Source organism: Monopterus albus, unplaced genomic scaffold, assembly GCF_001952655.1.
Source record: "Monopterus albus unplaced genomic scaffold, M_albus_1.0 scaffold376.1, whole genome shotgun sequence".
Classification (NCBI taxonomy): domain Eukaryota; kingdom Metazoa; phylum Chordata; class Actinopteri; order Synbranchiformes; family Synbranchidae; genus Monopterus; species Monopterus albus.
The window spans coordinates 110244-133454 of NW_018128256.1; the positions used below are offsets into that span (position 1 = coordinate 110244).

Sequence of the window (23211 nt, forward strand, 5' to 3'; positions counted from 1 at the left end):
TCCAGCTCACTCGATTGGTATTCACCCAACTTCACAAATTGACGCCTCTGTGTCAAATAACTTCTAATCCAATTCAAAACCATTCCTCTGATCCCATATTTTTCTAACTTATCCATTAATAACTCATGATTGATTGTGTCAAATGCTTTTTTTAGGTCAATAAATATTCCCATTGTGTATTTCTTCTCATCCATAGCATTAATAATAGGCTAATTATAATAATTTTCTTTTTTGTCTTCAGATAACATCAGTCAGTCATATATTAAAAACATTAATGGAAACAATCTCTCTCTCTCTCTTATAGTGGAGTAAAAAAGTGTGTCCAAATTTTACTACCTGCCAGAGAGACGTAAGAAACTACTGTATATAAAAAAGATGAACAACATAAAGTAAATGTCTGAAAGGATGCAGGCTGGAGCCGCAGCATATTGTACAACTCTTCATATGAAACACGTCCTACTGGATGTCAGGAGCTAATAAACCTGGGGTGTGCGTTACCCTCTCATACTAAAGCTAACTTGTCTTCCTCATCATATATTTTATACAAGTCCAATAAATTACTTTTCATACTTACTAGGTTTGTTACATGTTTTCAAACCCTGTTCCATAAATTTACACCTTTAGCTGCAGTTAAGGGGTTTTTGTTTTACACTGGTGATTTTGTCTTTGTTTAAACATGTACATTTCTCTCAGGTCATGTTGACTTTAAACAACTTTTGGATACTTTCAGGTTATATATTTTGATCTTCATGCATATGTTCATTATTATTATTATTAGTAGTAGTAGTAATCTAGGCTTTGTGCTAAAAAACTTAAGAAACCTCTTACATTTAAGAGCATTTTTAAGCCAAAAGACATTTACACTGATGAGAGTAATACTGAGGGATTTTAACTTTAATCTTTCACTTAAGTACAAAATGTTACTCTTTGTAGTTTGACAAATATGAGCCTGGACTACGTGAATGTTTGATTTGAATTTGCATCATGGTAAAACATTTGAGAACCTGATAAAACCTCCTCTGTTGAGGATGTCATTGAATAACAATATAGTGATATTCAGAGCAGAAACCTTGTTATAGAAACATATTTATTTATACATATTTGTATTAATCACAGCTGACTAAGAAGCTGCCTCATCCCTGAGAAATTCCCAAAACGCACATAAATCAATAAAAGCTCATTATATGAAATGCAAAATTTTCTTGCCTGCTAGTTCCTCATTTGTTCACATCTTTCAAAAGGTTCTTTGCGGTTTGGTGGTTGTTTTGATGTGAGAAAAATTCCATGAGCAAGAGCAGACTTGCTTACTGTTTAGAGTTAGGAAACAGCGGCTGAATCTGATATTTCTTCACTTCCGTGCCGTGATGCAGACAGATATTACATCATCCAGACCGAATTCAACCTGTGCTAATGATGGGGAGTCACACTGTCTGGACGGGGAATGGGCTGCTGTAATCTGCTGTTTATGCTCTTATTTATATTATATACTGAGCTCATTTCATACAGAATCTAAAAAGAACACAATGATCAAAGTATACACTATCTGAAAAATTAGACAAGCATAAACTATCTTTCTTTTATGTTTATAAGTGTGTCTGCACTCATTTTATAGCAGCATCCAATCGATTCCATTTGTCAGAGATAGACACATCTCAAGGAAAATGACAGCAATAATTAATTAAGATAACTTTCCAGTAGGAAAAACTGAAACACAGATAATTAGTTAGAACATCACCTAAAATGCAACTTATCTTTGGGACATGCATTAGGAAAACAGCTGGATCATCAGGACTGTGCCCGATTGTTCGACGCAGCCTGATCAGCCACAAGAGAAGCAATGGAAAGACTTGATTTGTCTGAAGTGTGTGTGTGTGTGTGTGTGTGTGTGTGTGTGTGTGTGTGTGTGTGTGTGTGTGTGTGTACAAGTTTGAGTTTTACACAACAGGAGGAAGGACGTTTAAGGAAAGTGAGGACATTTTTGGTCAGTCCTCAGCTTCTAACAGTTTTGGTTAAGGCTTGGTTTCAGGGTACAGGTTAGTATTACATTTAAGTTAAGGTAAAGGGAGCTCAGGAATGCATTACGTCAATGGAAGAGCTCAGAGAACAAAGGCAACTGGAGGGTGTGTTGAAACTGCACTTATATCATCTTCCTTTAATTGCTGCTGAGTAATGGCTTCTTTTCCGTGTTGGAACAGTACTTTCACATTCCATTGAGAGTGATTTTCATTACAATTGAGGACGTGAGCAAACACAAAGTGGAGTTACGAAAATTACAAATATACGTGTTGTTATCTTTGCTAAATTCTAAATCACAAAGTTGCTCACAATTTTGTAGTTTTACTGCTGTGGCACAACTCAAATCATATGTTTAGTGTGACACCTCCTGAAAGCAAAAATCACTGTGATGGGATAATACAGTGATAATTTTACACCTCTTTAATTTTATTATGAGTTAAATGGTGGCAGGATCCAGAATCTTTACAATTTTAGCCAAAGTTACACCTCAGAAAATGTCACATTAAACCAAAAGATGTGGCTGAATTACATGATACCATTTTACAGTACCAATTTAAAGAGTAAACTTTACATACAAAAACAAAATAAATGAGTAAAGAAAATATATAACAATTAATGACCACAGCCAAGCGCTCTGAAGTATGTTATTGTACAGTTTGTTAACAAGGATGATAAGATTATAGATAGAATGTAAACATGTATATGGGAAGACATGAAGCCAAACACGCCTGGGCCTTATGACCTCCTCCCCACCACAAAGCAGGAGGACAGAGTACACACACACACACACACACACACACACACACATAGGATGCACACAAGACATTATGCTGTGGCTCAGGACAATAATACTGCAGATACTTTAGGTACTTAGTGATTGCAAATAAAATCAATGTAACTGTTTTATATTTATTGCCTGTTTGCATCCATGATACTTAATAGAAAAGTGGTGTCCCATCCTTTCAAATGTTCAAATGTCAATAATAGTCTAAGACCCAGAGAATCCTCCACCCTCATATACTAATGGTTCTAAAATTTACACCTTTAACTGCAACATAGGGTTTTTGTTTTACATTGTCCTCACATCGAGTTGAAACAAAAATAAGTACAACATTCAACTCTTTGCAGTTTGATAAATATGAGCTTAGAGTACATGAATGTTTGATTTGAATTTGCATCACAGTAAAAAAAAAAAAGATCCTGATGAAACGCCATCTAACAACAATGTAGTGATGTTCAGTGAATAAACTTTGTGATAAAAACACACTTAGCCAAATTCTTATTGAGGAGTGGGGGTGGCTGAGGTACAGTGGGTCCCCTCCTAACCGGGGGGAGGGGTTCTCCAGTCCACATATCAAAGCGTCCTTGACTAAGACAGTGAACCCCAAGTTGCTCCCACTGGCCGTCCACGGGCGAATGGGCAAAGAGTGTGAAGGCACTTTGAGTGTGCTTCAATGCACAGAAAAGCACCATATGAGACTATGTACTGCTTTTCTCCGTCTCCTGGCACCATTGCCCTAATTTACAGCCACTTTTATCACGTTTGGTGTGATTGTTGCATTGCAGCCTACACACACACCCCAGATCATCTACATTGTCTTTTTCTTCCACTACCTGTTTGATCCATTCTGCACAACCAGTCTGCTAACAATCAAAATTCCCACTGATATAAAAAGGACAGCCTGGAATTTCTCAGGGTCAAAATTCAGCGCAACTCCCCTGACTGCTCATTCTCACTTCCTCGTCCACTCCCAGTTCACAATTACAAACCTATCAAGCTGGCAGCAATAAAAGATTTAAAGATAGACTGATTATATGACCGGAGTTTGTTGGCTCCCAGGTTAACACATACTGCTTCATGTTACACTCAAACAAGGAAAAGCAAAGGAAAAATACAAATGAGTTCTTTATCATTGATGCAAAAAGAGAAAAAAGGCCTTGTGCTAAATCCAAAACTCACAATAAATCCAGAAAGCCTTAAGCTGCTCTTGAAGTTAAGCCATAAAAAAACTGAAAAACAAAAGAAATACTTCAGGCGCTCTTAGGTGGAGCAAAGGAGTAAAAAAAAAAAAAAAAGATTTCAGTAAAAAAATGTTGTCGACCTCACCGACTCTTCAACAGGGCGGAAACATTATCATAAATTTATATCATTCAGCAGAGAAAAAATGTAAAACTGAAATATACTGTATGTTAAAGTAAGATGTTTAAAGACATTAAGATCATCAATAGCATTGTAGAGGCCTGAAAATCCAACGAAAAGCTGACAGATGAAAATATATATCTGAATATTTTCTTTGACTTCAAATTGTTTAATGAAGATTTTGTATTTTTCCTTTACTTTAAATCAGTTGCTAAAATTCTTTTTAAAATGTAGCTTCTAAGTGCTCCTATTTTCAGGTCCTGGCACATAAATAACCATTTGTTTTCCCACAAGCAGCATCTTCAAGATTGCTCCTCATTTTTCTTTTATAATTCTGAGCAAATCTAAATGTTTCACAAGCACATCCCTGAAAATGTGCAGAACCGCTGCATATTACAATGTGTGTGCCGAGTCGGGGAGATGCAAGTCAGAACTACAAACTATGGTTAAGGTTTGGGCTCACATCATATCTGCTATTTAATTTAATAAACAACCTGTGTGACGAGATGAGTCCGTGTCACGTTAGTGCTCCTGTGTCTCCTAGAAATTACAGGTACATACTCAAAAATATTACAGCTGTCAAATAAATGTAGTAGAGTAAAAAGTGTAATGTAATGTAGTGCAGTCTAAAGTGTAAAGAAACAAACTTAAGTACTCAAGTAAAGTACAATTACCTCAAAATGCAGTACTGGAGTAAATGTAAACTATATAAATATGCCCATGTAGCTCCCAGAGAGGTCGCTGGGGAAACAGGACAATCACAAAGGTCAACAGATAAATATATCTCAGTTTTATTAATAACTTTCTTCATCTTCAAAACTCTTTAAGACAAATTATAAAACAGTAGTTTGTTTCTCTGGTTTTTAAGTGAAAGCATGCCAGAGAGAAGGAGGGACATTCACTTTATTCTTCCTCGAACGCCAGTTGCTCCACTCGCTCTGTTCCCAAATTAAATTAATGGCAAATAAAAAATAACAAAAGACTTGTTTACCACAATTAATGACAGTGTTTCTGAGGTACAAACAAATAACCAGACTTGATGCATGCCACTCAAACCCTTTGTACACTTTAAAGAAGTCGGGGGTTGCACAACCACAGACAAAAACGTCAGTCCCAGTCATAAAATGAAATAAACCGAGCAAAAACTTCTTGAAATGGGAGTGTGTGTTTGCCAAAAATAACTCAGGACTGAACAGCAAAAGCTCATTTGTTTTTGTACAGTGAAATTTAAAAAAAAAAGAAAAAAAAAGTCACTTTAAGAAGCCAGCGAAGCGGTCGTTACAAAATCTTGGTCAGTAACAGTATTGTGAAACAGCTACTGGGCCAACAACTTTGGCAAATGTGGCTTTTGGAAAAAAAATACTGCCTTCCTTACTAAAGTGCTTTTATTTTCAATCACAGAAGAGTCCAGGCTGTTTTAACTTAACAACGGTGTGTTCTTGGTAAAAGAAAAACAAAAGAAAACAAACAAACAAAAAAAAAACACATTTCTCAGATGCAAAGAAATTCTCAGAAGCTGCATGGAGAAGGGCTAAACATCATGGGTGGAGTACACTGTACATACCTTTCAAAATAAAGCCGTCTTTGTCACGTGTCGCTATTACTGGGATTTTTCTGTAAAGGATTTCTTCTTTTTCAAAAGAATAACTAGCGTTTTCTACAGACACAGTGTCTACTTCAAAGGCATTTTTTTTTATGTCTGACACATATTCTGCAATATTTCCTCCAAGGCAAAACCAACGTTTATATCCAGAATTTAGCCAAGGTCTCTCATAGCTACAGGAAATCCTGGATTTAACCTTAGTTTGGTCCAAGGAAAACATGTGAGATCACACACAAAAAAAAATTGCCAGGGTAGCATAGCAGCTGTTAAAGATGGGGTTAGCTGTTAGCATGCAGTCTCAGACGCTGTTGTTTTCAAATGTTAACAAAATACATGTCCATTTATCTCAAAATGATGCAATGCTCATACTTTACTAACCAGCAAAGCCGATTTCAAATAACCTTAAGAACGTATGAATACAGACACGTCACTGGAAAAAGACACCAGACTCAAACTCGGGTGTTTTTTTTAGTCAGTGTAAGGCTCCTGTGCTACACCACGCTGCGACACAAGCTCATAAACTCTCCTGCCCTCTGAAAGAGCCTGAAACATTTAAGTTAAATTTACTGACCATGACTTGAACAGCTGGATGCAAAATAAACCTCTTTGTTAAACAGAAAAATATTCAGCTCAAATAAAAGCAACTTGAATTATTGGTTTACTGTTGAAAAGACAAAAGAGGAGCACAGCTCAGACCCATGATGCAGCAGCCCATCAAACTATTTATCTAGTTAGTCTTTATCTTATCACAAATTCATCTCAAATAATAATAATAAATAATGACTTAAAAGGACAATTAAATATGTCTACTTTTTTTGACTGCTTACTTCAAATGCTATGTGTAAATTTAACAGGAAAAAGCTAAAATGTATGGTTTTGAAAACAAAAAAAAAATATTGTCATGTGACAGTGAATTTTCACCAACACTTGTGACATTCCACAGAATTCAAACTAAATGTTTGAACATTCATTCAAAAACAGAAACCATTTTGTCACTTCTGGTGTCACACTGACAATGGAAATGAACCTCTGTCGGGACCAGAGGGCCGCAGCCTTGTTTGAATATTTGCTGTTGAAAAGAAAAAAGGAGAAGTGCTTATTCCTGATATCCAAAATTTCCCAGAATCCATTTTTAAAACATTTATAGAGCACATAGGGGCTCGATAATTCACCTGTGATTTATAGATACTGACACCAGAGCAACAAAGATGAGAAAAAAACGTGAGCAATGTATGAAAGATGAAACGCTTTGTGAGGCTGTGCTGCACTGTGGTAAACAGTATGTAGTATCAATAGTAGTGTCGTATTAGTACGAAATCAATCTTGACCCTGGATGTTTTGCTGCGTTAACACTGAACATCTTCACAAAAATAACAAGACCGCAAAGCAAGACTTGCTCTTTGATTTTAAAAATCTAAAAATGTACAAGTTTTCATGTTGTAGATCACTGTGAGTGGTTATTGTGGCCGTGCTACGAATCAAACAGAAACATAATAGTTAGGGGACAGAGTTCTCCTTTCACATGTCCCCAGAAGGTTCACTAAAATCAAACTGGAGTGTGTGCAGTTCTTAGAAAAACATGCATGGTGCTAATCATGAAACAGACTTTATCTTCCCATAAAACTGGTAAAATCTGACCGATGTCAGGTCTGAGCTGTGTTTGGCTTCCGAAATACGAACGATAAATGTTCAAGTTGCTGTTCATTAAGATGGAGTGACCCCCTGAAAAAAGGGAACCCAAACACAGCCTGCACAGAAACATTTAACATAAGATCACACAGACGCAAATTAAAAACACATTTCTTGCCCTAATTGATCAACAAAAATATATACACACATAAACATTAAACTGAATAAATAAATTCTTCAATTTCTGAAAGTATTTTCTAGTTAGGAGGTGACGGAGGGCTTCCCTGTTTTGGTTTCTGTTCCCATCAAGTCTGGTGCTCGCCATTTTGGTCAAATACACACACAAAAGCATAAACACACTCTCTCTTATAAAGCAGGAAAGGACTCGCTCAGTGCTCTCTAACATCTTCACCTCTGTGAGAACTGATTCCTACGTGGCCGGATTTCTCTGAAACCAGCCATGGCGTCTTCTCAGATCTGTCATCTAGGCACGAGGAAGAAAACTGAAGGTTTCACAGAGAGGAGGTTGTCCGAGAGCAGGGCTGCCATATTTAACGTACCCTATATGTTTGAACTAACATAAGATTGTCTTTACTATGATACAGACTGGTGCTCGCTCAGTGCTGAATCTCTTAACAGCTCTAGGATAAAGGCTGCATCTATGCAGAAAAAGGAAGGAATAAAAAAAGACTCAGTAGGAGTCTCGTGTGTCTGTCTCAAAAAATTGATCAATAAATATCTCACTGATAGTTTTACAGAACATATGTCACTTTGTTTGAACTCCGCTGACATGAACGAGTCGTCTTTGTCTTCTAGCTGTACGGACGCCGTGGAGGGGGGAGGCGGGTTGCTACACATATGGCGGCGGGTTTCGACCACAATTGCATGTATGTCGGGGGTGGGGAGGAGGGCGGAGTCTCCCTGAGTCTCTGATTAGGGACCGTGAATTGGAAGCATTACACACACATTTAAAAACATCCACACACGTATAGGAAGAAACTCGCTAATCGAAGATAACGTTGTGAGGCGAAAGAGGAGCTTCCTGGTCCAGACAAACAGGTCCTTCAGTTAATACATAAGGAGCATGTGTGCACACACAAGCATGTAGGTACATATAATCTGTGCTTGCAAAGAACTAGATGAGTGATGGGTCTGTAGTGAGTCTGTTTGTTATGGAGAGGTTCATGAGGCAAGCTCCCACAATACACTTTGGTATGCTGGCGTGCGCGTTTCATTCTTGCATATTTACACAGTATGCATGCACATGGCTCGTCTCTCTGGGCCTCCTCAGCTGTGCCGGGGCATGCGTCTGCTTTCCCGCTCACAAACACACACACACCCTTCCTCTCCTCGGCGGGGGGTGTGTGTCATATGCTGTTTTCCAGCTGGCTGTGGTGGTTTGCTGTGTGTGGCGAGTTCTGCTCGTTGAGGAGGAGAAACGTTGTCTCGTTGGGCCCGTTCTCCGCCAGGGCGGAGTCAGCGCCCACTTCTGTGATAGTGGTGGGGGTGGTGGGGGGAGCAGTGTGATCCAGGTGAACTGTGTTGTGGCCACTCTCTGGTGACTGAGGCGTGCTGTCCAGACGAGACGCCATGAACCCATTCTGGTACTGGGCCCGAGTAATCTGAAGGAGATGAAGAGGGAGAAAGATCAGAACCGTAAGGGTTAAACAGCTGGAAGGAAATTGTCCTTTAAAGGTGCAGTGTGTACGATCTAGAAGGATTTAAAGGGTTGTAGTGTGCGTAACAATGTTTTCATTAATGTGTAATCACCAGAAAATAAGAATTGTTGAGTTTCATTTCGCTCAGATTGAGCCTTTTATACCTACATCAGCGCGGCCCCCAACGTGGAGGCCTGCGTCGCCTCATTTGCAGCCATTGTGCGATTTACCTCGGGTGTTCCCAAGGAGAGGCCCTACCTATTGTAAATCACTAGTTACAACTTTATGTTGAGATAAAAAAGGTGGTAAGAGAAGAGAGGTGTGAAAAGCAGGTGAGGGGACCATAAATGTTCTGGCAGGGGGCAGGATCAGTCAAAGTTCTCACAGATACTGCATTTGGATTCTCACTCAGAGCTTTGCTGAACACTGCAATCTGCACCCTCACTGCTAAATGTCACTAAATCTTACACACTGCACCTTTAAGCCACTTTAAGCCTTTTGGCCACTTGGGGGGGCAGTGGAAACAGGCTGCGATCACAACACTGACATACATGTCGTCACATTTTGGAGTGTGTCTGATGCCCCCTGTAGGACTAGTTCTGTCAAGATGAACATTTCTAACCAACCTTTGCAAACTGCAGGTCGCTGAGAGCTCGGACGCAGAAGTCGGGTATGTACTGCTGCAGCGGGATGCTGTTGTTGAGCTGGCTGCTGCTGCCGCTGGCGGACTCTGTCCGATCTGCTCCACTCAGAGACGTTGTTCGGTTCAACCCGCTGAGGTGGGACGGTGAACGAAACTCTACAAACAGCAAAAGTTATTAAACAGCTCCTGTTAGCAGTTAAAAAAAACAGAATGGTGTGACAGAGCTCTAAAAAGCCGTCCTGCACATACCGAGAACAGGAACTACTGAAAGCTGGGTCGTGGGTTTCACACTGCTGTAACCAAACAGCTCATGAACTTAGTGGCTCTATGATCAGTAGAAGATATCAAGTGCACAAGCTGCAGTGTAGGCTCAAATGCAGGCTAATGATGAATAAATAACACTAAAGTAACACACAATGTATTATAAATGCAGAAAAACTACCATGGCGCCACCTAAACAAACATTAAATGAATCTCTTGTGAGAGCATGCCACACAGGGGCTTTAAAAAGAGTTAATGTTGAGTTATATCATCCATGCAAAGCACAAACCCATGACCATTTGTAGTGTACGTACCCTATTCACTATGACAGCACCAAAATTGTTTCTCTCTCACACACAAAGTCAGTGACACACAAACAAGCAGTGACTCATTTTGTGTCTACAAAGGTGCCTTACACTAACCTCCTCGACATTTTCACATAGAGGAAAGTATTGTGAGTGGATTTTGGGCACTGCAGGATTCAGACTAATACCCGTCTTATCAGCAGAGGTGGAGACATTATTCAGTACAGTAACCCCTCAAAAGCAACTTCTACTGATTTGAATTATGGCAGGATCGCTTAATTTATTTTGTCCATGACCACATTTTTCAAGTGACAACAGTTACAGAGGAGTAAACTGTCAAAAAGCAGCTCTTAGAGCACACGACTGACACCTTAAAGATACGGGTTCACCAGGGGACCATGTGTTACCGTGTTTCTCTATCGCTTTCATTCATTTCTCACAACAGAATTGAAGTTTGCAGATCTCCAAGTGCATTTCTCAAAACAACATGTACAAACTGCACAACATAGTGGATAACCGGAAAAAGCGCGTCACCTGCTCAAAATGCTTTGTCTATCGTGCAAAAGTGTGTTTTTTCATCAATCATTGTGTCAGAGGCAGCAGAATCCCATGTCATTTCCTCAACAATGTGAACGTGACAGGCAAAATTATTAGTCATGTTGTCAGTAGAACATCATACTCAGTTTTTGTTATTTACTGTAAACTATACTCAACTCAGGTTTTGATGACTAGAAACCACTAAATTACCGTACTGGTGTGTGTCATAATTTACAGTGTCCCTCCGGTAAAAAAAAGAAGTGATTCTTGCAAACCATTGTGCATCAACCAGGTGTTACAGTAATTTACATGGTAAGAATAGATAATTTTCTGAATGATTCCATCTAACCTCATCTAACCAATCACCATCGCCCCACGTTACAGTATATGGAAGAATCGAAACAAAAGATCAGACTGTACTCACATTTCTACTGTACTGTCAATAGTGGTACTTACATACAGACAACAAAGGAAACTATACATAGTCTATTTACCTAGCAATGGAAACATACTGTAAAAAAGACAAAGTGGGAAGAACTATACATGTACAACAGAAGGTAAAGGTGAGATTACGTGGCAGTTTTCCTATGCGTCATGTCGGTCCTGTCTGTTGGGCCACAGATTCTCATCCACATCACAACATATATTTTCTCTTGCTATGCACCGTGGAAAGAATCTTCTTGAGTGCCTAATCCAGCCTCTGCATGCATCTGCTGAGATGTCCTCACATGCTGCATCCATGGCAGCAATTACTACATACTTTGGTACATCATCTTGATTGAGGTCCCTCTCCTCTTCAGGAATGACATTTCTATAGAGATTGTCTAAGAATGTAAGGAGATGCTGTGTGTTGTACGGTCCCATAATAGGAATATGAGCTAGCACACCTTGGTCTGACATAGCAGCACACATAGTGATGTTTCCTCCCCGTTGGCCTGGGACATCAACAGTAGCTCTCTGGTCGATTAGATTTCTACCACGCCTTCTGCCTTTGGCCAGGTTGAAGCCAGCCTCATTCAAGTATATGAAGTTGTGAGGTGGTTCTCTTCATTAACAAAGGAGAAGACTCACCTGAGAGCAATTTCTCATTTCTGGACATATTTCTTAGCAAACATCTACTCACACTTTGCAGAAATCTGTACAGACATGCAATTCTGAGAACATGTTCACTCATTTTGATAGTACAGACTTCCAACCTGAAAAAAAGACTAATTGGTTTGGTGGTTGTGACATTTCAGCTGAGAACCAGGACAAGTTATTTTGCACAGCTGGACAAAAGCAACAAGAATTGTCAAAAACAGCTGACAGATGTACAGAACCATTTGCATGTTGTCCAAAAGCAATTGCAATATGATGAAAACAACAAGAAATTGCTGATATGATGTGAAAAACTGACAACAGAATCTGACGGTTGAACAAGTAGTTCTGAGAAATGCAGTTCTGTTGTGAGAAATGAATGAAAGCGATAGAGAAAAACTATAAAGCCAAATATGAAAACCTATTCCACTTTGTTTTCATTTTGAAGGAAGAAAACTAATGAGTTAATCTAATGAGCTGGCAGTTCTTCTTGATAACACTAATAAAAAGACCTCATTTAACTCTCAGTATTTTCCACCTCTGCTCCAACAACAGATAAGAATCATGTTTAGTTTTTATTTTCATGCTGATTTCATCCAAACAAAACCATACTCAAATGTGTCACAAACACACACACACACACACACAGTGTTGTTTCCAGCTGCAGGTCATTACCAGTAAATGCGCGTCTTCCACCAGGGGGCCTCAGTGAGTCATAGGAAACCGTTTTACCTGGACATGTCAACTGAATTAGCTTCCAAGGAATAATGCTAGCTAGTTAATCCTACACATCTACAACTGATTGTCTAGTTAGTGGTTAGATTTCACTTAGTCATTAAGCAACTGTCATTTCACTTTAAAGATCCAGTAGGGAACTTGTTTTATTTAGGCCAACTAGTTAAAAACTATGCGGAAATAAACCACTCAGGACTTGTGACTCATGCGACAGTCCCCTTTATATGCAAATTTTAATAAGATAAATGAGGTAACCACTGCCTCTGCAAAACCTGATTATTTGCAGTACAAAGTCAGAAGGCAACTTGCTGACTAGGCTACATCATTCAGAAAGCAGAGAGTTCAGGGTTGTTTACTTTCTGTAAAAAAAAAGCATGATGTCGTGGATGCTTTTACTTATAACTTTAGCCAAATGTCAAATAACAGTTATTCAGACACACTTCTGTGAGCGCGATGGGCTACAGAGAAACTAATCTCGTACAATATTTCAATATTAAAAATGCATATTTCAGGTTGACTGTTATAAAAGTGGATGGACAATTAGGTTTCAAAACATACTATCATGAAACAATGTTTACAACACTACACTGTGGCTGTAAGCAGATTTAGGGCCATTTTAAGCCTTTACCGATGTACAGTGCTAAGTATTATAACTATTCCTGTTAGGAAATATTTGATGTGTGTTTTACTATATTGCTATGTTATAACCCATTTATTAAATGTTTATATAATGTTTATATAATGCTAAAACAGGGAGGCAAAGATATTAAATTTTCTCTCTTAAACAAGCCCCCCCCCCGTCTTTACTACAATTTTAGTGTTAAACTTTATACACAGGTCGTCTACTGGATCTTTAAGCAGAATAATCAGAGAAGGTTTTAGAGCAACCAAAGCTGTACATGTGGCCCAGTGCTCACAGGGCGAGTTAGTGTTTTTAAAATTAAGGTGGATGACTGACAGGACACAGTTCCACACAACAGAGCAAAGATGCTGGCTGCAGGTTTAATGACTTTTTAAAAACTAAAAAGACTACACTCTATTTGAGCAGTTAATATTCTTTAGTCTATTCACAACTAGGGGTTATTCACTATACTATATCTATAGTGAGCGATAGGACAACAATAACAAAAACATGTTGCAGAGAACTTCTGCCTAAATGCTTCTGTAAAACAGAAGAAGAATCATCTGAAGCCATTAGGATGCATCCAAACTTGATGCTAAAAAGATCAAACAGCTTAACTCCTGGAGGGGCTTTGAGTCTGGATGTCTCGTGATGTTGTCCCACCCTTCTCCATTTTATCTTTGAGGTGTTGATCATTCATCTGTCCCAGGTGCTCTGTCATTTAGCACCTGTGCTGGCATTTTGTCAGATAAACTCTTTGATCAACATCATCGCTGTGCAAGAACCAAAGACCCGGCGCCTGTTTCACCTCTGTGTCTCCTCTGTACTTATGCTCCCTGTGCATCTCCTCCTACTGTGGTGTACAAAGGTTAGTGCTGCCATCCACCTGCACAGCTCTTCTTCCTCTGCATCCTCAAAACACACACTGAATGTTTCATTAATTCAGGACACCGGAGTCAAATCTTCACTTCTCCCACAAACACACTAATCTACTATTTAATCTTCTTCTTGATTACACCTACTCTACCAGGGTTTATTCTGATGTTTCAAACATATAAAGTATGTTAAATGTAATGGATTTACAGTAGCACCTGCTCTGCAAAAACAAAACAGTGAATTAAACCAGGTGTAAATGAAGTCGCCTTGGTGACAAAGAGCTTATTTGCCAAAAAAGCTGCAGAGCTTGAAAGGTAGACGCGGACAGAGAGTCGTCTTGGGACTCTGCTCTGTCCTTGAAGAGCAACTCTACACTGAATCACATGGAGAAGGAAAACTGCAGCTGCACGTGTGTCTGGGGGGTGAACGTGTTGCACCTTTAGCCACAACACAACCAGTGACATGACAAAATATTTTGATAGCCAAAAGGTGCAACCCATAATTCACTGCTGCAGCCCATAAAAGCTGTGCAGGAGTTTCTTCCCTCTGTGATCGGGTGCTAATTTACCCTTTAACAGATTTATAAGCCTAAATTTTCACATCTGATGAATCAGGAGCCAGGTCCACCCGCTCAAGCCCCACATGCCCACCCCAGAGCCCCCGCCCATCCTTGGTGTTAAAGGACCCAGACATGCCGAAGTTTACCTGACAACCGAGAGAACAGAGAAAACCTCTTTAAGGAAAAACGGTGAGGACGAGGTGCACCCACTGAGAGGAAAGGGGGGGGGGGGGGGGGGAGGGACAGTCAGTGACAGACAGAGACACACCTGCATCCAGAGTGGGCGAGGACATGCAGAACACCATAGAAACTCGCATCACATCGATTACACTGTGTGAAGGTGAAGTGAACGTTTCAGGTTGTTCTCGTCACTGAGCTGCTTCTAAAAGTTTGAATGATCACAAGTTCCATAAAACAGGTGGGTAATGAAACAGAAGCATGAAAATGAAGGAGTGGCTGCTTCACACATCTCTCCTCTCTCGACCTGAAAGAGAATGCTGTTCGGGGGCCAGGAGAAAAAGAAAAGCAGGAGATGCTGAGAACAAACCAACCACCATGTGTATCAATAGGCTCACGCTTCTATTTATCAGCATCATTTGGAGGAGTTTCTGGAACAGTTTCTGTCCTAGTGCCAGTGCAGATAAGTTAGTTTCTGTAGCAGAAACTGGGTCCACTTTGGACCCTTGGAGACCCCTGCTAACCAGGATGAAACCATTCGTCTTTTCATCCAGTAGCCACCATCTGTCAGGTCGGGCCACATGTTGTGGTGTGATCCCAGCATCAGAGCAGTACAGAAGAAGCAGAGCTTGAAAGGTAGACGCGGACAGAGAGTGGACAGCAGAGACAAGCTAGTGACGCCAACAACCGACACAGGACTAAGCAAAACTGAAGGAAGTGATGGTGGATGAGACAGAGAGGGAAGCAATGGAGGACTTCGAAGGGGCTGAGCAAAAGAAATTTCAGAAACAATAACACTTCCCACCGCCTCCATCCAACAGCAGCGCTGCCCAAGTCCTCAGTGAACTGAAACCATGTCCTTCACAGCATATGTTTGTATTATTTTCTGTGAACATACATGAAGATATCTGAACTTTAGTGTGTGTAAAATGGCAGGTCACTGTGGAGCAATGGACTCAAAAATCTAATTCCACACAGTTTTATGTCCGATGATGTCAGTGTTTCAATACAGTTTACCGCCTGTGATACACCTGATAACTGACAGAGCGTTACCCACATTCACTTCACTCAAATTTAAAAACAGCCAGTTTGCACTGTTCTTCTTAAAGAAACAGTAACGTCTTAAACTGGCAACTAGATGGCGCTGCCGGACCTGTAGTTGGCCTTTGTCTGTGTGTGGGTCTTCGGTTTAATCTGCAGCTGTTCCATCTGCTTTAGGTATCAATCAGTGACAGCTACAGTAGTAAAGTGAAGTCTAAATGCCTTGCAGTAAGATTCCTTATTGTTTTTATTGTTTTGTTACATGCATAAAGATAATACATGCAACACAACTTGTTTAACAGCCAACTCTGAGCAGCGCTAACAGAAATCCTGTGTGGTGCAAAAGCAAGGACCCATGTAAATGACACTGCCAGTCTGTATACATTTAGCAGCCACATAAACAAATACTGCTGTTTGCTCTCGTACTACAGGAGATATCTGGGTCTGGTTCACTTTGAATGTGGACAAAAGAAGACAGTATAAATTGTCCACAGTAGGTTGAGCCCTGTCCAGTTGTGCTGCTTGTTGTTATTAGTTCATTAGAATTAACCAACTTCAGGAACGTATGCTCCTAAAGAAGCTTTATTTACCACAAATGTTTTCATCATTTTAACTAAACTTTTACAGCGTCCTACTGTGCCATTCACATTTAATGCCGCAGACAACACAGTCATTGTTATTTAACAACTTACCACTAGGTGGCAGTGGAAGCATCTATACCCAAGACATTACACAGCAAACACTAACATAGCCTTAGTAGATTAATTAATAGTGCATTAATATTCATTGATAATGATTTAATGTGTTTACTCAGCTCCCTTAAATAGAAAGGAAAAGAAAGATGGAGGTTTTGGACTCACCCAATGTGGGAGTACTGAGCGCCATGACGCCATAGTAGGAGAAAGGTCCGGTTTCAAACTTCATGTTCTCGTTACCGGCCTCCACTTCCACTCGGCCCTAACAGGAACAGATGATGTACAGAAAGTGACAACTGTGACAGGGAAAGTGAGAATGAAGCAGCTATTTTTCCATTAGTGAGTCAATGATGTTTACACTAAATCAGCTGCTCAGTTAGTCTGTGAAATATCAGACCTGGTGACAAGATGAGCAGCAGCACAAAGTGTCTACTTAACAATGTACTGAGGAAATGTGGGCAGTACCTCGGTGGGTAAACTCCTGATATCTGAGTTTGTATAATAATAAAATCAAAGATTGAACGACAGGGGTTTTCAGTTCAGTTTAGATTCCGTGTTTCAGTCCAACCCCCCAAAATATTTAGTGTACAAGAAGACACAACAAAGAAAAGTGGCAAATAATGGCATCTCAGCACATTCAACCAGTGGATGTTTGGGATTTTGCTCAAGAAAAGGACCCAAACAATCAATTCATTATCAGAACAGCTGCAGATTAATCAACTAATCGTTACAGCTCGACTATCAGGTGGTGTAAGTCAAGACCCTCAAATCCTGACACTTCAGAATCCGGAACCTGCAAATATCTACCAATTTTGCTTAAAAATAACTAAAACCACTATTTAAATTGATGCATGTTTTGTCAATCAAATTACTACTTAACTGACACACACCCACAGCAGTGGACTGGATGATTACTAAATAAAACACAGATACAGTCTTGTTACCTGACTTTGTGTTTTATGAAATGACACTGGTTGGTCTGTAGAGGAACAGCCACAGGTCAGGACAAGGTGACCTACAGTAGAGAAACTCTGCATCACTAGTGAGAGGAAACGTGTTAACTCTGAAACAGGATTCACATCTGGCAACAGCTGTGTGTGCAGAGGGTCAATGTGATGCAGATGAAGGGAAAAAGGAGGCAGAAGTGTCTTCGGTGCATCGGAGCAGGACAGAGACTCAGAGAGGGAGGGGTGACAGGACAGTAGAAAGGACAGAAGGGGGTTAAGGAGGCTTCTGTGTTCCTACAGAGAGTCGGCCCAAATCAGCCTGTTGGAATGTGTGAACTGTAGCAACAACACAGTACAGTTAATCCACACTGTCATCCGTCCTTCACTCCATCCCTCCATCCTCCCATCCCCCGACACAGGGACCGGACTGATGAAAGCACAACAGGTGGGAAAATAAAAGAGACAAAGGAGAAAATGGAAAACAAGCCAGTTTAGAAAGCTGTCAATTTAGATCTAGACCCCAAGGTCCAATTTGATTTTAGTAATTTAAACATGAGTTACACGTCTGTGGAAGTATAAACAACTGAGAGGTGAAGTTAAAGTCACACTGTGCAAACCTATATAACTTCAATTATGCACATGCACATGCTGCTACAACAATTAACAAAACATCAAGAACATTTCCACAGTGTGGCCATGAAAACCATCACATCAGAAAAGAAAACAATATTCTAAGATGCAGGTCTTAAAACGGTTTTGGGGTAAAACTTCAGGGAGGAATGGAGCATCTGAGGTTAAAAAAAACTTGTGCATAATAATACCAGCAGACAGAGGTTCATCATTACATAAACTCAGATTATTAACAAACAAGGTCCTCCAATGCAGCAACAAGAAGAAATCACTGTATTTCACACAGGCGGTCAGTGAGGTCAGTGTGTGTACAGTGTGCCTCCGTTAATAACTGGGATGAGTGAGAGCAAACATAAACGACGTGATATAACATCCCTCCTGCTATTTTAGGTTTAGAGTGCGAGCCAGTTTCGACACCTGCCCTGGATATTACAGGAGAAGGGGGTGCGAGTGTATCTGTCACTGAAGCTACCACGTTGTTTGCTCCCATCACAGACTCCGAGCTGAATTAACTTGACTTTGTGTCCCTGCAGCTCGACGGTGAGACACTTCACAGCCAGTGTCAAAGCCGATCAGGTCCAAACTCGCCTGGCTATGTAATCTGACACTGTTAAAGTACGGATTTGCAACATGTGGATATCGCAGACGTCGGCTCTTTGCCACTAATATCGATTTAATAATGAATACATGTTAACAGATTTAAACAGTACTGATTATCACGATTGCTGACAAGTCACTTATTGTTAATCAATAAACTGAGTCATCACTTCTCACTGCCGCAACATGTCTAAACACAGCTGTGTCCAGTGGAGTTGTCATGATTGAATTGAAAGCCCATGTACAACAGACATGTTTTGGAGGTCACTGTGTGGCGTGTCCAAGCAAAAAACGTGCACAGCCATATCTTTAGGTTTGCACTTAGTCCACATAATCCCTTTTACAATGCCGCTCCAGGCAGGATTACTGAGCCAGTACACCTCCATTCCATTCTGTATAAAAGGTACCAAGGTGGTGGGAGGTCAGTGTTGACCCCTCTCACCCCCCCACACAGCTTTGGGGGTGGGGGGTGAGAGGTTTTGATGGAGTGCTGATTTTTCTCCTACATGCTGCTGGGGGATTTAAATTTTAATGTTACTGACAAAAAACAGAATCTGTAAACAAAATCATTAACATGTTGTTAGCATGTTGAGTCCAGGATGTCGGGATCGTTGTGAAAAGAACACAGAGGCGACATTATTGTGCTGTGGTAAAGCGCTATATAAATAAAGTTGAGTTGAGATTATGGCTTTTTTAGATCAGTGTAAATACACAAAGGTGCACGATGAACACCGATGTAGCAGAACCTCTGCCCAAAACAGGCTAATGTTAGCTTAGCATGAAACTTGCGCAGCTCTCATCACTGTTCTCTTTCAGACTTCTGCTTTCTGGTTTCCTTTGTGTTTCACAAACACGCTTCGATGCTGAAGAACAGCTTTAATTCTGTTTTTGTGCAGAAAGTGAAAACACATTTCCCTAATGAGGTCAACGTTCAGCTCCCAGTGGCCAGAGATACTTTCTATCCTTGTGCTATAATGTAAATTCATGGGGCACCAGTCCACATACATCCAGTTACACACCTTCACACATGCTCAGCACAGCCACAGGCTTCTGCCTTTAGCTGCTGACTAATCAGAAGTCAAATACCTTGTCCAAGGACAACTCGTCACTGAGGGAGAAGCAGACCTAAACTTTTCCGGCTTTTCTACTCTACTGAAAAGGCAGACAGAAACACAAATGAAGCGTAAGATGCCATGGAAACATTTCTGTGCCGTAGTTGACTGATTTACTTTTATAATCCCATATTTCTCCAACCTCTACTTCACTGCTGCCCCCAGGCATGTGAGGTTTATTGGAGGGTAACAACTTCATTTCACCCTTAATGCAAAAGTCCAACCTCCTTGGCTGTGTCACCAGTTTCCTGCCCCCTGAAGCGCATCGACAGATTTGAAAAGATGTTAATCACCTCTAGACAAATATCATCGGCTGGGGTCAAACGCTCAGCCTGAATCACACGCATTAGAAAATATAGAGGGCCAACTGGGTGATCTGCAGCCATCCACAGTGCTGAACAGCTGGTATTTAATAAAAAGGGAGGCATGGGGGAGGGAGGAGAGAAAGAATAGAAACAGAGGGAGTCAGAGGACAGAGGGAGAGGTGGACAAGCCTGCTGGTGCTGGTCAGACCTGATTTCCCAGCACTACTCTGTAAGTTCAGCCTGCGCAGAGAAATATACTGCACCAACAATGGGCTTCAATTAGAAACAGGCCTTTGGTGGCCCAGTGTGGTTCACAGCTGACACAGTCGTACACGGAATCAACCCTGCTCACAGGCTGTCGTCATTCATTCTTACACCCGACATGAGAAATAAATGTAGCGTGTTTCACTTCATAGTCTCTGCAGTGCCAGTCTGGGATATCTGCTATTAAACCTGCTCCAAACTTGAATTAAGAAAACTACTAAATGTGACAAAAGGTTGCTCCTGCAGTGTGTCACTCACACACACACACACACACACACACACACACACACACACACACCCCTTATCCAACACTGCCAGTAGATACCATTTGCATTTCTAACTTTTATTTGAGCAACACTTTTCAAAACCAGTTTAGCCACCATTACATCCTGTAGCAGTCAACTTTTAATTTTTGTTATTCTGCTATGAAAGTGGCACCACACAAGACAAAAATAGAAGTGTGGATTTTAACCCCTCAAGGTCCTGAAAGTCAGATTTTGTGTGTGAATAGCAGTAAAACAGTTTGTTATTTCACATGGGATTTGTTTTTTTCTTTGTTTGCCTCATTAGCGGGTGGGGCCAAGTTGGGAAAAGGCGATGCCACATATTTTTAGCAGCACGTGATCAAACTGTATTCATGAGGCCCACACACCCAAACCTACAAAGTCTTCTTCTATTTTATATTTTGTATCATACATGTAGCAGCCCATGTGGGGTGGGGAACAAATGATTTAGCTATGCCTTCTTTGGTGTGTGACTGTCATTCAGCTTTCTGGTTGAGTAGGGAGACCTGGCTGAAACCAAACACACACACACACACACACACACACACATAACCTCACAGTGTGCAAGTGTGTCTGCCCTGCCAGTGTCACTGTTAAGTGGTTTGTGATCATGTGTTTGTCATAAAATGAACCACTGACTTCAGTTAATGGTTTATGTCAAACTAAAGTTTCCTTCAACAGTTTTTACAAAGTCACTGTGTCACACACACACTCCACAGTCTCTGCTACATGAACTCACCTACAGTACGTTGATCTGCTCAGGTCTGACTTTGGAGCCACAGTAACCCTCTGTGTCTGTTAACAGAATTTCCCAGCAGTCACTCTGTTACTTAAAGCTCACTGTGGGAGCATCGTCTTCCTTAAGAATCCACCACTGATTTAGCTTTGCACGTCTATGCAGCAGAGGCGACAAACATGTTATACACACACAACTTTTTTCTTGTCCAAACATGGCGCCTACACTTCTCACAATGTCACACTGCTAATCCTGTGTGTTATGCTGTTAGCAGCTGATGGAGCCTCCAGCAGAGATGAGCTCACTTCTATCTAACTTCACACTCAGGTTGTTTTTTTTCCAAACTCCAACTGCCGCTGACTCACAGGACATCATCATGTGACATCGTTCAGACCACACAGAGCATCTGGAGCCACAAAAGGCTTCATACAAGTTGATCTTTTTACATATGTGAAAAGTCTGTGAACAGATTTGTAAAATCTGTGGCTGTTAATTTGCTGTCGTAGCACATGTTAGTGTGTAAAGCTGCTGTTGCTAACTCAGCACATCATGCATGTGCTTTGCAACATGCCTTAATGAGGGGGTGGGTGGTATGTTCTACAAAGCTACTGCTACTTTTTTAGGCTTCTATTACCATGTAATCTCGTGATCTGTGATACCGGGCTGCATAAACTATTATTTGTTTTAGTTGTAGAGTCAGAGGACATTTGCTTGTTTATTAGTGTCAACTTTTCTTACAGCTCAAAACAAAGACATATATTTGGTCATATCCCTACAAAAGAGGACAACAAGGACGGACTTGCAACAACTTGTTACCACTGTCACTTTAAGCAGCTGAAGATGAATTGATTCCTGCACCTTAGTCATGACTGTGCTGATCCTGGAGCAGCTGGAGTTTATAAAAAATAGCTACACACTTCAGGAGCTCTGGTTTGTTTGTAAAATGATGAAAATGATGGAGCCATGTGTAAGGAATGCAGAACCTTTTTACACTTCTATCTGTACACAGTATTCCCACAGCACATGAGAAAAAAGCCTGTTAAATATATACAATTAAGTTTGTTATTTATTAAAATAAAGTTCAGACCAGGGTTCAGGAGGTTTGGTCATTCTTTTCCCAGTTATCAAACATTGACAAAAATGCGATAACTGCTTCCACACAACACTAACACCACACTATCAACTAGGTCCTGAATCAATAAGCTGTTGTCAAATGTCCAAAATAACTGCCTCAAATTAGAACGACCTCTCTGTGCATTTCTCTCGCTCCCCTTCCTGTTTCCAAACACGCACTCCTGGAATGTGAGTGTATGATGCTGTTTACAGGACAAATATGAGCAGCAGACACACTCATCATTTTCCACACACAGGGTAGTCCAAGACTCATCAGAGGGATTCATTCATCATTCTCCATCCATCCTTCCATTTTTACTCCGCTTATCCGGGACCGGGTCCTGGGGGCAGCAGTCTAAGCAAAGATGCCCAGACTTCCCTCTCTCCAGACACTTCCTCCAGCTCCTCCGGGGGAATGCCGCGGCGTTCCCAGGCCAGCCGAGAGACATAGTCCCTCCAGCGTGTCCTGGGTCTTCCCCGGGGCCTCCTCCCGGTGGGACATGCCCGGAACACCTCCCTAGGAAGGCGCCCAGGAGGCATCCAAAACAGATGCCTGAGCCCCCTCCTTGAACCGCCACCTTATTGTGGTGGAGGGGTTTGAGTACCTGAGTGATCCTAGGAGCTATGTTGTCGGGGGCTATATGTCCCT

General features: G+C 40.9%; 1 protein-coding gene across 2 annotated transcripts in view; it reads right to left on the bottom strand.

The window, feature by feature from the left end:
- Window positions 1-4946: 4946 nt before the first annotated feature.
- LOC109951322 (metal transporter CNNM4) overlaps window positions 4947-23211 on the bottom strand; it is a 39690-nt gene continuing 21425 nt past the window's right edge. Inside the window, exons 5-9 of one of the 2 annotated variants that reach the window (XM_020585769.1) lie at window positions 16740-16836; window positions 14808-14870; window positions 12545-12601; window positions 9673-9845; window positions 4947-9010 (exon numbers count right to left, since the gene is read on the bottom strand). In XM_020585769.1, coding sequence (XP_020441425.1) covers window positions 8756-9010; window positions 9673-9845; window positions 12545-12601; window positions 14808-14870; window positions 16740-16836 — 645 coding nt within the window. In that variant the 3' untranslated portion in view covers window positions 4947-8755. The remainder of the gene's footprint in view (window positions 9011-9672; window positions 9846-12544; window positions 12602-14807; window positions 14871-16739; window positions 16837-23211) is intronic. The other variant, XM_020585771.1, reaches the window with a different exon arrangement.